This window comes from Erythrolamprus reginae, chromosome 6, assembly GCF_031021105.1.
Source record: "Erythrolamprus reginae isolate rEryReg1 chromosome 6, rEryReg1.hap1, whole genome shotgun sequence".
Lineage (NCBI taxonomy): Eukaryota > Metazoa > Chordata > Lepidosauria > Squamata > Dipsadidae > Erythrolamprus > Erythrolamprus reginae.
This window is the reverse complement of record NC_091955.1, coordinates 47,552,176-47,569,653: the sequence shown is the minus strand read 5'-3', so window position 1 is coordinate 47,569,653 and position 17,478 is coordinate 47,552,176. Positions and strand designations below refer to the sequence as shown.

At 37.0% G+C, this 17,478-nt stretch overlaps 1 protein-coding gene across 1 annotated transcript in view; it reads right to left on the bottom strand.

Moving 5' to 3' along the window:
- Positions 1–17,478, bottom strand: part of TRHDE (thyrotropin releasing hormone degrading enzyme) — a 391,977-nt gene that overhangs the window by 55,352 nt on the left and 319,147 nt on the right. The window contains exon 10 of the mRNA XM_070755729.1: positions 12,154–12,242. Coding sequence (XP_070611830.1) covers positions 12,154–12,242 — 89 coding nt within the window. The remainder of the gene's footprint in view (positions 1–12,153; positions 12,243–17,478) is intronic.

Here is a 17,478-nt window from a genome sequence, read left to right as displayed (position 1 = left end):
GGGGGGCGGGGGGAGGACGGGCAGCATGGCATGACATGGCAGCAGCACATCCCCAATCTGAAGAGTTTTCTTCCACAAGAAGAGGTGGGGAGAGAAAGTGCCCCAGGCAGAGAGGGGAGACATACACACAGCCACTGCCACCACCAGTCTCTCTCTCTCTCTCCCCGGCTCAGCTTTCTGCCCCTCTTCTTCCCAGGGCCACGTGGGGGCGGCAGGAGTGGGTGTGGTCCCCAGAGCGGAGAGCCAGAGAAGCCTGGCAGGGCTCTGAGCTCACGGGGGTTTCTCTCCGCATGACAGCTTGGGAGGAATGGATCAGGCACCACCCAGTTGCAGCTGTCAGGTGGAGAAAGGGCACCCGCCTCTGCTGCACGGCATTTAAAAATGCTGCAAGGCGGTTCATTTTTGGGTGCATGGCCAAATTTGGAACTGACTGACCAACGACAACATATAGTCCTCAATGGAACTGCATCTGTGTGATGGGGTATCCCAAGGCTCTGTTTTAGGTCCAGTACTCTACAACATCTTCATCAATAACTTGGATGAGGGGATAGATAGGGAACACATTAAATTTTCAGATGACACAAGCCGTAAGAAATAGCCAACAGATAAGTTTAAGATTCATAAGGATCTTGACAGACTTGAACATTGGGTGCTATCTAACAAAATGAAATTCAATAGTGAAAAAGGTAAGGTTCTACATTTAGCAAGAAAAATAAAATGCACAGGTACAGCATAGGTGATACCTTACTCAATAGAAGTAACTGTGAGAGAGATCTTGGAGTCGTAGTGCAGTGTTTCCCAACCTTTTTTGAGCCGTGGCACATTATTCATGTTTTCAAAATTCTGGGGAACACTGAACGGGGGAGGGGGCGGGGGGGCTAAAGAAAAGTTTGGACAAAAAAAATATCTCTTCCTCCATTTCACTCTATTTCTCCCTCCCTCTTTCTCTCTCTTCCTTCCTTCCCTTCTTTCTCTCCATCACTCTTTCTTTCTTCCTCTCTTTTTTGCTCACTTTCTCTCTCCCTCCTTCCCTCCCTCTATGTCTTTCCCTCTCCCACCTTTCCCCCTTTCTTTCTCTCTCTCTCTTGCTTTCTTTCCCTCTCTTTCTCTTGCTTTCTTTCTCTCTCATTCTCTCTCCCCTCCTTTTCTCTCTCTCTCTCTTTCTCTCTCGTTCACCACGCCAGCAACAGAGAGAAAAAGAAAGAGCGAGAGAGAGCCGGAGAGAGAGTGGAGTGCGCAGCAGCCATCAGCCTCCTTGCCCTCCCAGACGTCCCCAGCGCCCGGCCTCGCGCCGCCTCCAGTTAGCCCGGCCGACTTTTCCTTGCTGCCGTTTTCTCTTCATGGCGCAAAGCCACACAGTCCCGGACTTCCGGATCGCTCGCTTCTCCGGCCAAACGCACCCCTGGCTTCTCCGCCCTGCTCCATTGCCCGCCCGATCCGCCCACTCTCCTCCTCCGCCGCCGCTCGCTTCTCCGGTCAGCAAAGCCATCTGCCCAGGAAAGCGCCGCGCTGGCCGGAGAAGCGAGCGATCCAGGAGTCCGGGACTGTGTGGCTTTGCGCCATGAAGAGAAAACGGCAGCAGGGAAAAGTCGGCCGTTTTCTCTTCATGGCGCAAAGCCACACAGTCCCGGACTTCCAGATTGCTCGCCCCAAGGCAGGAGGTGGCGGCGGCGGAGGAGGAGAGTGGGCGGATCGGGCGGGCAATGGAGCAGGGCGGAGAAGCCAGGGGCGCGTTTGGCCGGAGGCACCGTGGGGAGGCAGGGGCAGCCGCGGCTCCCTTTACTCCTACTGCCGCACCTCCCTGCCCCTGCCTCCTTTTTCCCGCCTTCCTTCTTTGGGGCCCAGCAGGAGAATGCCGGATACGGCGGTCCGGCACCGGCAGCGCCCCGCCCAGCTGGAGCTTCCTAGGAGCGCCACGGCACACCTGACGGTGTCTCGCGGCACACTAGTGTGCCGCGGCACACCGGTTGGGAAACGCTGTCCTAGTGGACTACCATTTAAATATAAGCCAGCAGTGTATGGTCCCACTTGGAATATTGTATTCAGTTTTGGTTGCCATTATGTGAAAAAGACATGAAGACTCCAGAACGAGTGCAGAGAAGACCAACAAAATGATTAGGGGACTGGAGGCTAAAACATGTAAAAAAATAGTTGGTGGAATTGGGTATGTCTATTTTCATAAAAAGAAGGACTAGTGGTGATATGATAGCAGTGTTCTGATATCTCAGGGGTTGCCACAAAGAAGAGGGAGTCAAGCTATTTTCCAAACAACATGAAGGCAAGACAAGAAGCAATGAATGGAAACTAATCAAGGAAAGAAACAACCTAGAACTAAGAAGTAATTTCCTGACAGTTAGAACAATTAATCAGTGGAACAACTTGCCCCCAGAAGTTGTGAATGCTCCAACACTGGAAGTTTTTAAGAAACAATGCCCAAGATTAGTGCCCAATCTTCAAGTCTGTCAAGATCCTTCTGTACCTTGAGCCTATCTTCTGAAGTGTTGGCTATTCTTGACAGTTTGGTGTCATGTGCAAATTTAATGAGTTGCCCATCTATCCTGTCCAAGTTATTGATGAAGATGTTGAAGAGTATTGGGCCTAAAACAGAGCCTTGGGGTACTCCACTGCTACTTCCCTCCATGTAGATGCAGTTCCATTGAGCACTACACATTAAGTGCAGTTGGTCAGCCAGTTTCGAATCCATTTGGTGGTGTTGCTATCTAATCCATATTTTTCTACTTTATCTAGTGGCAGGCTATGGTCTATTTTGTCAAATGCCTTTCTGAAGTCCAAATAAATCATATTGACAGCATTCCCTGGACTGCTAATTTTGTCACTAATTTGGCTCTTTTCCAGTCCTCTGGCAGTTCTCCACTCATCCATCTACTTAGCAATTATTTTAACTATTTACCTACTCCTGAAGGGATTTTCCTCTTTGCAAAATGTGGGATCAAATGTTTAATAAAAATAACTCCCTTATATTTTTGCCTTAGAATTATTATGCTAAAAATGAATTGGCTCTAAAAGTAATATTTAAATAACATTACTTGTCTTTTCTCCTTTTTATCTTTATAAGCATGGACTTGCAACTTCTGGACTAAATGCTGCTCTCCTGCACAAATGTTTATGATTGCAGTGAGTGGAGTATATGTCAATGGGATTTTTTTTCTCTGCAACAATATGGTTGTTGGAAAAAGTCTGACTAACAAATGATATGAAATTCAGAACAGACAGAAAAGATTGGATGAATCCCTAATTGCCTCTATCTAGCAAAAATGAATAATAAATTATGAAAGCTAAGTTTGATACAAAAGTTATCAAAGTCACTCACCACAAAAAATTCCTTCTTTCTTCTTACAAACTCTTCCGTGTTCACAACCATTTCTACTTATTTTGATAAGATTCTTTCCTTTTATTGTAACATCTCATAATAAACTTCACATTTATTATTTTTAAAATGCTTCAAAGTACAAGCATTTTGGTGGTCCACATAACTTTCTGCTTTTAAAAACTGTGAATCTCATTTGGACATTTAACATCAAGCAGTATAACATTATATACATAAGAGACTGGTCACCAACATCATATCATCACTATTGTTACTGTCATTATTATAATGTACAGAAGAATTTTTAAAAGGAAAATGAGGGTAAAATAGGGAAAAAATCAATACTTCTCTGTGCTTCATATCTCTACTCTAAACTCACTTTTAATAATCAGTCTAATAAATTTTAATATGCAACTTTAATTTAAATCAGAAAAAGAACCAAATTATAAATGTCAATACTGTATTATTTCTCACCTTAAATCTGCTTCACTTTGATGCATCAAAGTTTTCCTTTTCAAAAGCAGTCAAAAATTAGAACATCTTATAGATAGTAAAAATCCTGATCTATAATTATCTAGAAGGGAATTCATAATATTACATTTAAAAGAACATAAGAATATGCACACTTTAAGGGACTTAAAGAGATTATCTGGTTTAAATCCATGAAACTATTCCCAACAAATGATCATCTAGGCCACTGGAAAAAGTTTAGCAATAGACAGTCCATCATTTTTCTAGGGAGACTGCCCCTCTGTTTAATAGCAATTACCCTTAAGAAACTTTTCCTGATAACCTGAATTTCAGTTTTTAACCCTGCTGTTATGTTTCGAGACTGTGAAACTCGAAATTGAAGTTTGAGACGCTGTAAAAAAAATTCCCTGCATTTCTGAAACTTGAAATTTCATGACTTTTCATCATTTCAGGGGTTCTCTCTATGAGAATTTTTTTTTGGGGGGGGGGCTTAGTTTTTGATTAGCAAAAAAAGGCACACTGGTACTGTTTTCGAATCTGTGTGACTTGAACAGAAAATTCTTTATTTTAAGTGCTTATATTTGGTCAATTTGAAAACTTCTTTCCCTTGGAAACTAGGTTGAACATTTCTGCACACAATGAAATGAAAATTGAAATAAAAAATAATGCTTATTGGTTTATTTTGGTCATTTGGTTTATTTGCTCATTTGCTTTATTTTTGTGAATTTCTTTTCAATTTATAGATAGTGTAGCCTGCAAAATACGTACAACTTTACTAAGTTTGGTGTGGGATTACTAGTTTGAACATTCCTGATCATAAGAAAAATATAAATGAACTGAAAAAAATGTTGCTTATTGGGTTTTTTAAATAAAAAATAAGGCCTTCTCCAACCCCAACCCCCCCTGGCTGCTTGCAACCATTTTCACTTTAAATTTTTTTAGGCTTCAAATCCAAAATATTTTCAATATCTTAGGCATTAATTTACTACATTTAACAATGCTGATCATCATAAAAATATCTTTTGGAGGTGGGGGCTAACTTTTTTCTGGGCAAAAAAACTCACGTTAAATCTGTTTCGGGTCGTATACAACCTGGACCAAAACCATTTTTTTAGGTACTTAAAGTTGGTCTTTTTGAAAACTTTTTTCACTGGGAAACTAGTTTGAACATTTCTGAACATAATGATATAAAAATTGAACTGAAAAATTGATGCTTATATTTTTATTTTGATCAAAAAGCCCCCCTCCATTTTTTGAACATTTCGTGTCAGTTTATATTTTTTTTAGGCTACAAATCTCTAAGGAATTTTCCCCAAAAAGTTTTGATATACTAAATTGAACATTCCTGATCATAAAAAAAATGGAAATGAACTGAAAAAAATGATGCATTTTTGTTTATTTTGCTCACAAAAGGGCCACACCCCTCGGCCTTGCTGTGTGCCATTATTTTCACTTTTTATATATTTTATTTTATTTGGCTATAAATATTGGGAATATCCTTTTGAAAAGCAAGCACATGATAGCCAGACAACTAATTTTATGAAATAAATCCATTTTACTAAAAACAAGTATGTATTTTTGAAATTAACAGCATAATTTTTATATAAATTGAAATAATTGAACACAGCGGGGGGGGACATTTATGTGCAAAATAAACAAATAAGCATTAATGTTTTCAGTTCAATTTTCATTTCATTATGTTCAGAAATGTTCAAACTGGTAATTCAATGCCAAAGTTATTGAAAATATTTGGAATTAGGGGCCTAGAAAAATTTATAAAGTGACATGCTTGAAAAAACAGGGGGGGGTATGGCTCTTTTATGAGCAAAATAAACAAATAAGCATCATTTTTTTCAGTTCAATTTTCATATCATTATGTTCAGAAATGTTCAAACTAGTAATTCCACACCGAATTTAGTATAATTGTATGTTGTTTGCAGGCAAAACTATCTATAAATTTGAAAAAAAAAATCACAAAAATTGGGGGGGGGGGGTTATGGGCAAAATAAACTAATAAGCATTATTTTTTATTTCAATTTTCTTTTCATTGTGTGTTAAATGTTCAACCTAGTTTCCAAGAGAAAGAAGTTTTCAAATTGACCAAATATAAGCATTTAAAATAAAGAATTTTCGGTTCGAGTCACACAGACTCGAAAACAGTACATAGTGGTTTTGAACAGGGCAACAGAGTTAAATTAGATCTTGCCCTGCTCTCAATTCCTGTACACATGCAGAAGCAAAATCTCGTGAGGGGATGCTCAGCGTGTGAGATTTTGGCAATTTTACTTCCACACATGTGCGGAAGCAAAAAAATCACCAAAATCGCAAAAGTGTGAGTGTTCCCCTCATGAAATTTCAGCGCCTGTTTTATTTCTGTGCATGTCTGGAAGCAAAATCATGTGCGGGCCAAGTGCATGCCTGAATGAAGAGGATGCATGGACAGCGCACTGGTTTGCAGTTAAGTACAACCCACCCTACCTTTGAAAAGTGTTGGGAAACTCCAGATAGTGCAGAACGCAGCCGTGAGAGCCATCGTGGGGCTTCCCAGATTCACCCACGTATCTACAACACTCCGTGGCCTTCATTGGCTGCCGATCAGTTTCCGGTCACAATTCAAAGTGTTGGTCATGATCTTTAAAGCCTTACATGGCATTGGACCAGAGCACCTCCGGAACCGCCTGCTACCGCACGAATCCCAGTGGCCGATAAGGTGCCACAGAGTTGGCCTTCTCCAGGTCCCATCGACTAAACAATGTCATCTGGCGGACCCAAGTTTTGCCTGCCTTCTCTGTGGCAGCCCCGGCCCTCTGGAATCAACTCCCCCCGGAGATTAGAACTGCTCCCACCCTCCTTGTCTTCCGTAAATTACTTAAGACCCACCTATACCACCAGGCATGGGGGATTTGAGACATCTTTCCCCCAGGCTTATTATAATTTATGTTTGGTATATATGTGCTGTTTGGTTTTTAATTATGATAGGGTTTTTAGTTTTTTAATATTAGATTTGTGCCATTATAATATTGTTTTTATCGCTGTTGTGAGCCACCCCGAGTCTTCGGAGAGGGGAGGCATACAAATCTAATAAATAATAATAATAATAATAATAATAATAATTATTATTATTATTATTATTATTATTATTATTATTATTATTATTATTCCCCACCATCCAGTCAGAGCTGTCCAGTCATCATCCAAGAAACTTCTTGGGTGAGAACCAAAATGTCTTCAAAGATAAAACAAGAAAGTCCAGTTGCCTCCTGGAAAAGTACCTTTGGGATATTTATTTATTTATTTATTGGATTTGTAAGCCGCCCCTCTCCGCAAACTTTTATGCTAAAAGTACAATAAAATTATGAAATATATAAGCATGGCGGCACAGTGGTTAGAGTGCAGCATTTCAAACTAATTTTGCTGATTTGCTTCCAGCAGTTTGGTAGTTTTAATCTCACCGGCTCAAGGTTGACTCAGCTTTACATCCTTCTGAGGTTGGTAAAATGAGGACAGATTGTTGGGGTTGATATGCTGACTCTGTAAACCACTTAGAGAGGGCTATAAAGCACTATGAAACAGTATATAAATCTATGTGCGATTGCTATAAGGGAGTATTTGCATTATGACCTCCTGGGGTTGAAATCTGTGGTCGCTTGAGCGCTGTTACACTGCCACTTGGAAGTTCATTAAATCAGCCTTGCCTAATCTTCTACAGGCCAGGTAGTCTGGTCCCGCCACTAACTGCCAAAGATCAGGTAGAGTAGTCCCATCCTATGCCTCTGGAGTCTGGGTAGAATGATCCTGCCCACCACATTATGTCGAAAGAATGAGGAGGTGGTTTGAAAATGATTTCACAGTCCCATCATTGCTATAATAGCTTTCAATAATAATTGATAACAATAATAACTTTTCTCTCCTTTTATTTATTTATTTATTTATTTATTCATTCATTCATTCATTCATTCATTCATTCATTCAATTTTTATGCCGCCCTTCTCCTTAGACTCAGGGCGGCTTACAACATGTTAGCAATAGCACTTTTTACAGAGCCAGCATATTTTGGAGGTGGTATTTGGCATAATCAATTCACCACAAGTAACTAATGGCTGTCTGTTATTATTCATATTGAATAATGAATCATGGGATGAGTTAAATAATATTTTAAGAAGAAGATGTCTGTTTGAACAATACATGTTTGACATGGCTGATGAAGCTGAAGCCTAGAGGCTTCAGCTTAAGATCTTAAGATCAACAATATAGACAGGAAAGACTAATGCATTGAATGATGATAATTGATGATGGTGGTGGTGGTGATGATAAGTTTGGAAACACCACAAGGTGCATCATATTCTATTTAACTTTTGTTGTAGACCAAAACATATGATGCAATGATATTGAGATGCCATGATGTATAGGGAATTACGACAATGATTTACTTTTCATTACATTTACATGCAACCCAAACTGGCAATAAACACAACAGCATCTTTTTTTGAATCAGCAGCCAAATGATTGGACAAATTAATTGCAAGAGTACTCAACTTGAAGAGAAAGTTGTTCATATAGTACCTCAGTGAAGACACATTCTCTTTGGTAAGAATATTGTTCATGTGAATAAAATTGACTGGTGGACATATACACAAATAAAATCTAGATACTGTACAATAAAGACAAACAAACACCAGGCATAGCAATTTCTACGCAAACCCTGGACAATATTTTAACAGAATGTGAGGATAAACAGATAACCAAATTATATCAGATTCTATTAGAACAAGACAAAGAAAAAGAGGTGATTAAAAACCCTATGATAGCCTGGGAGAAAAATATACAAAGAGAAATTCATATAGCAGAATGGGAAAAAACATGGAATGTAATAACTAAAATTACTTTATCCTCAGCATATAAAGAAAATTATTATAAGCTCCTATACAGATGGTATTTACCGCTGGCAAGATTAGCCAAGATTTACCCAGCATTACAAAACATATGCTGGAAGTGTAAAAAAGAAAAAGGCACCTTTTTCCATATGTGGTGGTCCTGTTCTAAAATTCAAAAAATCTGGGAAACCATTCAAAATTGGCTCAAGGAAATTACAAAGGAAGAAATAGAATATTCACCCAAGGGCATGCTTCTTGGAATTTGGAAAAGATCATACTCTAAGCAAACACTTTTCTTATTGACACATATAAACACAGCTACTAGAATTGTGATAGCGCAAACATGGAGAAATGAACAGATTCCTAATACAAACTTAATAATAGACAAGATATACTCATGTGCAGAAATGGACGAGATGACAAACTTACTTAAGGGAAATAGAATTAATGAATTTAAAAATATGTGGTGTAATTGGCACGAATGGATTCAGAAGAAATTTCTTGTATAATATGATACAAAATTGCAGTACAAATCGTAAATAACAAATACCTTTTGTATGGTTTTATTCTGTACTTTATTGCATACTATTACTTATAAGACCTAACATAATTAAGAACGATTGTAACAGGTAAAAAAGTTGGACAAGATCTGTAAACTGAACAAACAAAATGTGATATATGTACTTATGAAAACAATAAAAAGAAATTTAAAAAAAAGAATATTGTTCATGTGCAAAGTGGGCCAGTGGGGTCTTCCTCATTTGCTTAGTTTACTGTGGCTTGATACAACATACAAGCCAAGATGACAAGTTTATGATATACATTTCTGAAAACTCAAATGCCAGACTCAATGAGGATCCAAAGCTCTATACATTGGTATCAAAGCACATGATCCAGCAGAAACTGAGAATGTTGGGAAATGGTACATGTAGTAAGTGGTAGCCAAAGCCATTTAGTGAGCATACAATGTGTGTGATTATTCATATCTAATTTACAGGAAATGGTTTCCAGAAATGGGAGCATTTGAAAGACATTAAGCAGGACAACAATCAATTTCTCGAAGGGTAGTATTGAAGATTGTTGTCTTCTCAATGTAAAAAAAAGCTCATTTGTCAAATTTATCAAATATGTCAAGTATACCATGAAGGAAAGCATCAGGCAATTTTGCGTTCGAACAGAAAAGATGAAAGATCACACATTCCTTGACAGGCAGATATATTGGGCCCTGTGAAACTGTTGCATTGATACTTGTATTTCAGATTTATGATAGGGAATCAGTTGCTGCTTGTCTTCAAGTGTGTGTTCTTCAATAGCATCAAGTATTCTAACAATAGTAACAAATAACGATAAAGCAAAAAATACTTTGACAGAGTTGCTGGATCTTTGTGTGCACAATCCATTTGCAAAAACATTGTACTATGTGGATAGTCCAAGATTCCATACTTGACAAATAAGAGTTGGAAAAGAAGGAAGAGTAGAAAAAGAGTGGAGGAGTTCTGTAGTATTTTTAAAGCCAGGATTCTTGGTTAAGAGTATATCATTTCTCCATAAAGTGACAACTTCTATTATTTGAGACTGCTTCTTCATTACATAAAGTGGCCAGTATTTTTTGAATCACTGAAGACGCATAATGGTCATAGTCTTCCATCATTCAAAGGCATCCAATTAAAATACGTAAATGCATAGTGAAGATTTTACTTATTTTTCTTGACAGTGGAATTCAAGATGCCAGTCTACAACATTCGACTTCTGTCAGTAGGAGTACCAGGAATATTGTCACTTTGTTTCGTATAAGGCAGATGAAAGTATGATTCATGCATCAAGCAACTTTTCAAAAGAAAGAACATTTCCCAAATATTATTTTGTTAGGAACATTTTTAATGCAAGGAACCTTACCGAAAAATGAATAAGATATCTTGCATATATCTACTATACATTGCTCTTAGAATTGCTCCTAGTGATATGTCTTCCAAAATTAATCCTTCAGCCACTAACAATCGACTAAGCTTATCTAATTTCATTACTGCAGCTTGGATCAGCCTGGCCATCATGACATTCATGCACATTAGCCAACCGTTCAAACTTAATGTACATACCATACATATCCCTATACACTATTTGAAATACACTGACTGGAATCTCATACTACTATTGCTACTGATTTTTATTGTATAAATTCTTGTGATTCCATGAATCTGGCACCATTCAATCCTCTCTCACTGTCTGCATATTGATTAGCATATAAATGAAGTTAAAATGGAACTGCTCATGAATAAATACAGCTTTCAACATGAATTAGCTTTATTCCCAAGCTGGTAATTTTCAATATATTTCCTTAGAAATATATGTAATAGTTTATTACCGAATGCTAGCTACTATTGGCTTACTTTTTGATTATAGGATCAGTGAATGTGAATACAAAGAATGAATCTAAAGAATTGGTTTAGGGAAAGGAAGGTGCAGTCACATAGCTCTTTTCTTACACACACACATATACCTAAAAAACTCATGGCTTCAACATCTCGCTCTGAATCAGTAGGTTATCTGAATGACTTGAAAAATCTGAGCCAACTATGTCTAAAGCCAAAAATCTCTCTTATGATAATTATGCTTATTTAAAAGAACAAATACTCTCTTCTATATATACCTTTCCCGAGCACTATGTTCTAAGATAAAAAAAACAAAAGGAAAAGAAAACCACAAGTTTTTGACTGCTTCCTTTCATATAATTACAGCGAAGAATAACATTATTATAACTTCTCTATGAAATTTGTCCATTTTATCTTCTTTTCACAGTTAGGACAAGGACTATTCTTTCTTTTTTTATGTCTTGCCATTCAAGCAGACTGTGCCAATTCAGGAATGATCTACTTCATGCTTACGAGAATAAGTGAGAAAAACACCTAAGAGAAACAGCATATAACACGTTAGATAAGTTTCCTGCCTTCTTCATTCCAATTCTAAAATAGTTTATTGAGACTGCAAGTGTAATTTCCTACTAAAATTGTATGGGGGAAAATCTTTTTTAAAAAAAACCCTAAAACCTAAAAAAAAAAAGGATGATGGTGGCAGAAGCTTTAAAAGCCAAGACTCTTTCCTAACATCAAAAAAGGACTTACAGAAGAATCAGAATTTATTTTTAATTTTTTGAATTAATTATGGAATTAAATTGTAATTTAATTTTACACTATCTAAAAACTAGATATATTTTTTATAAATTTCTCACAATGAAGTTATATAAGACAAATATTTCTAGAGACTATCTTGTGCTATAAAGTAGATATTTCATAATATTCTCCTTTTTCCTAGTTTTATTGTGGGGGAGGGGGGATCTTGAAATTCCTTTTTTATAACATACTTTTTCAAAACAAAATCTATGTTTAGAAACACTAATCATTTTTCTAAGTTCCATTATGAAGAAATAGTTCAGAAAAAATGAATTCTTTATGCGATTCTACTGGGAGAAAAGTTTATGTTTACCTGATTTGTTAGACACCCATATAATTGCTTCTGATGCGATGTGGCTTGTATTTCCTACCGCAATTGTTAATGGAATCTGCCACAAGTAGCTGCAAGACAAAGGAGTGAGTTCTAAGAAAAAAAATACTGAAATGGTTCTTCTCACTCAAAAGCAATCAGGGATTATAACAAAGGTATCAATAAAAGAGCAAATATTTTGATTCTAACATGTTACATTCTTTCTAAAAAATCAATTTGTGAATAGCAACAAAGTAGCAAGATATTTAAAACCCACCTCTGCCGCCAGGCATGGGGGAATTGAGATCCTCTTTCCCCCTAGGCCTTTACAATTCTATGCATGGTATGTATGTTTGATTTTTATATTAATTGATTTTTAATCATCAATACCAAATTAATTAATTAATTAATTAAATAAATAAATAAAAATAAATAAATAAATAAATAAATATTATTCATCTTTCTTTTAAAAACAAAATGTACTACCGTTGAATGATAATTTCTCAGAAAATAAAATAAGAAAACATAAAAGACTATAACTAATACAACTCCTCCCCATAAAAAAAAGTAACTTAAAGGAAGCAGGCTTTGGCATCAATGTATGCTTTGGTTTCAGTAACGATATACCCTTTTCATAATACTATGATTAAAAATTTCCTGACAAAAATCCCTCTCTAATTACAGGTCATTCTCGACTTAACAACAGTTCATTTAGTGACCGTTCAAAGTTACAAGAGCACTGAAAGAAGTGACTTACAACAGTTTTTCACACTTACAACCTTTGCAGCATCCCCATGATTACGTAATCAAAATTTAGATGCTTGGCAACTGGTTAATACTTATGACCATTGCTGTGTCCTCAGGTAATATGATCACTTTTTATGACTGATTGATAAGCGAAGTCAATGGGAAGTCAGATTTTCTTAACAATGTGTTACTAACTTATCAACTGCACTGATTCACTTAACAACTGAGGCAAGAAAGGTCATAAAATGGGGTAAAAATCAACAAATACTTAACAACAGAAATTTGGGGCTCAATTATGAATGTAAGTCAATGACTACTTGTAATCAAGTGCTTTAAGTTTTTAGACATAAACTTAAACTTTTCACATTGGTAGCATACTGAAGACATCAAAATGAACAATAAAATATAAACAAAGCAAAAATAAGCCATCCTTTTTCAAAATTGTTGCAACAAAATACATTTTGATATAATTAACAGTGGAACAGGTAATGTAATTTGCACATGTTGATTTTTTACTTAACTGAATTTTTTTGGGAAAAATGATGTTTTGAAATTTATATCACTGATTATTTGCAGAGTGAAGGGAGTAACATATGGTGACAGAATTGTATGGAAAAAAAATTCTAGGAAAAAATACTTTTTTCTGTTTTTGATAGTCTCTTTTATGTTTATTTTGTTTATGTATCAGACTGCCTATGAAGGACAGTTGATTTTTCTTTCAGGCCTGAATTTATCATTTGCAAAGGGTCAATGTTTTTTTTTAAGGCACATGAAATAAGCCACAAATGACCTTAGATTTTAAGCTTGCATATTTCTTAAAAATCAACAGTAAACAGTTACATATTGGTAGATTATTATGTTTAAGTATTAGGATCAGTCAAAACCAAAGATAGTGTGAATGTAACACTTGAAGAATGGCAAAATCAGTAAGTGTCATATGAATAAAAGCATCCCCCCTCTCTCTTTCACACACACACACACACTCTTTCATTGAGAGGCTATGAAACCTACAAAGGCTTGGCTTGCAGTGGATAACTAAATACAAACATTCTTTGGAAAATGTTATATGCAAAGACAGCTACTGAATGAAAGAATGTTTGGCCCAGTTGTAAGAACCAGTAACTCTTGTGGTGGGTAGCTCCACCCACTCACCTGTTCAGAAGTGGCACACACACACACACACAAAACGGTTTTATAACCCACTACTGGTTTAGGGGTGCTTTTTAATAACTTATGCAACACTATGATGTACAACACAATGTTATCTCAATGTAACACTCTCTGAATCCTCAATATCAACACATACCATGCAATTTTGTTTCTAAAAAATTATACAAGAAGGCGAGGCAGTCTGAGTATTTTGAAATTCTGCATAGATTTGAAAATCTAGGAATATGCTATGTATTATCTAATTGGCACCAGGATATCTGTCTACTGTCATTCCTGAGTTTCAAGTTGAAGTGACACATGATGTATCTTTTTCCAGTTAATATCTTAACTGATATAACCTGTTAACATTTATCCAAAGTAAGGCCTATTGGTTTTTTAAAAAAATACTAGAACCTATTGGAATATGTCTGGCTACTGATAAAAAAAATTGGTACAGGAAACTCAAGAATCATGATCAAGGCAAACTTAATGTCTAAGTCAGTGTTTTTCAACCAGTGTGCCGTGGCACACTAGTGTGCCGCGAGACATGGTCAGGTGTGCCGCGAAGCTCAGAGAGAAAGAAAGCAAGAGAGAGAGAGAAAGAAAGAGAGAGAGAAAGAAAGAAAGCAAGAGAGAGAGAAAGCAAGAGAGAGAAAGAGTGAGAGAGAGAGAGAGAGAGAAAGAGAACAAGAGAGAAAGAAAGCAAGAGAGAGAGAAAGAGAACAAGAGAAAGAAAGAGAGAGAGAAAGAGAGAGAAAGAAAGAAAGGGAGGGAGGGAAGGAGAGAGAGAGAGACATAGAGGGAGGGGGAGAGAAAGAGAGCAAAAAAGAGAGGAAGGAAGGAAGAGGAAGAAAGAGGGATGGAGAGAGAGAGAAAGAAAGAGGAAGAAAGGGAGAAAAAGAGGGAGGGAGAAAGAAATAGAGCGAAGGGGAGGAAGAGAGAGAGAATTTTTTTGTCTAAACTTTTTTTAGCCCCCCCCCCCCTCCCCCGCTCAATGTGCCCCAGGGTTTCGTAAATGTAAAAAATGTGCCACGGCTCAAAAAAGGTTGAAAATCACTGGTCTAAGTGATAGGAAGAAATACGAGAGTCACCCAGAAAGTAATGCACTACATTTTTTTTCCAGCTTACAGTAATGGTATGAATGCAAAACTTTAGATATACTGTACATTATTTGCATTGTCAGGAATGTGTGTATAAATTTTGTGTTTCTTCAGACAGATAACGTAGCTGCAGCAGTGTTTTGAAATGACCTCTGTAAGTGATATACGTTATGAGGCTCACCCAGAAAGTAATGCATCACATTTTTTTCTTCAACAATTATTATTGAATACAATGAAACTTATACACAAAAAAGAATGATGTTTCTTCTACACTTCCTATTTTTCCACGTAATCTCCATCCCTTTCTATGACCTTCCTCCAGTGAGACACAAGGGTACCTTCCATCCCCTGTCCAATTGTCTCTCATTTATCTTTTCTTCCTTTCAAATACGTTCACCTATACTTTTATATCTTTTCTTCTATTCTTTTCTTTACTTATATTAATACATATCTATTCTCTTCGATGTGTATTATGTATTGGACTAACTAACTAACTAACTAACTAACTAACTAACTAACTAAATAAATAAATAAATAAATAAATAAATGTGTGTATGCCCTGTTGGTACCACTCCTTGTCCTGGTCATGAAGCCATTTCTGCACTGTGCGAATCACCTCTTCCACACTTCCTTTGCTGATTGACAGGTTCAGTGCCAACTGCCAAGTCGTTATGCGTCAGTTCTCATGAATGAGCACATCAGCAAGCTGTTAGGTGTGACAGCCGTGTCTGGCTGCCCAGAACGCTGCAAATCTTGGAGCTCTGCCAAACAATCTTTTAATGGCCTCATCTTCTGTGCCCAGTGACTAACCGTACTTCTGTCGACTGCAGATTCTCCATAAACTGTACACAAACGTAGTGAGAAATTCAATAACGACATGCTGCTTGTAACGTAAATCACTTACAGATGCCATTTCAAAACACTGTTGCAGCTTTACTATCTGTTTGAAGAAATCAAAATTTACCCACGCACTCCTGACAATTCAAATAATCAATATCTAAAGTTTTGTTCTTGATGGGCGCCGGAAGCTATTTAACACAGCAGGCAGAAGGAGGTGTTGCTGGAAGCAATATGTGTGGGTTGTGGCCAGATGTTTGTATTTCCAAGGCTTTGCAGTTTGTGAGCTAGGTGGATTAAGTTTAAGTTGCCAGGCGATTTTGTGTTAGTTGAGCATCTGGTTATCTGTTTGAGGGATTACTTGGTCATTGCCTGGAAGTTTATTCTGGGGCTTGTTCATGGCTGGCTTCACTTGGAAATAACCCTCTGAATTTCTGTCCTGGGCTGTTCCTGTGAATTATATTTGTAAACTTTGATACTCTGTCCATTGGACTGGCTGACAAACCTAATTGGAAGCTCCAAACCACAGACTGGATTTTGGCTTCTCCTTTGAAACTACCCAGCAAAGCGTTTATTTCCGAGACTGTTTGAGTTTGGCGTATGTTCATTTTCTTGTTATCTACTTGGTTTGATTAGTTTGTTGGTATTTAGTAAGTGAGTACAGAATAATTTGTGTGCTATAAAGGGCAGAGAAAATAGTAGCAGTAAGTGTTATTGTTATGGCTCATGAGTTAATGTAGGAGTTTATTATTGTTTCAATGATGGTATCCTTTGAGTAAAAGCCAATTAAAAAGGGTATTCCTATAAGGGAAAAGCTGGGGATGGTTAGAAATGATGAAGTTATGGAGGATGTTTTTATTAAGTTTCCCATCATTCAAATGGCTTGTTCATTATAAATAAATGATCCTGAACATAAAAATAATAGTGCTTTAAAAAAAGAATGGGTGATTATATGTAGAAAATCAAGGTTGGTTGATTTAGACCACCTATAGTTATTATTAAGCGTAGTTCACTTGTGGTTGATAGTGCAATATTTTTTTTAATATCATAGTGGGTTGTTGCTGCAGTAGCAGCGAATATAGTTGTTATTAATCCTAAAATAAGGCAAGTTGTAGTTATGGCCTAGCCAATGTTCTAATCTAGCAGCTGTAGGTAAGCTGAAACCTGAAAGAGAATTGCTGGGGGAAAGACAAAATAAAGCTCTTTCTAAACCAACACTAAACCAAAATAAAGCTCTCACTAAACCAGATGTGTGGGTGAGTGGGGGAACACAGGTGGACAGGTATTGTCTTACCATTGTCTTGCCTATTTTAACTTGTATTCCTAGTATATCTTTTATGTTTCTGTTTTTGGTAGGTTTGGTTATTATTTTCTTTTTGTGGGAAGACAGATGCAAAGAATGAATTAAGAAGCTCTGAAATGTTTCTTCCTGTGGGAAGTTGAGAGGGATGGTTGCATGAGGAAGTAGAGATAGTCATAATAAATTACTTTTAGG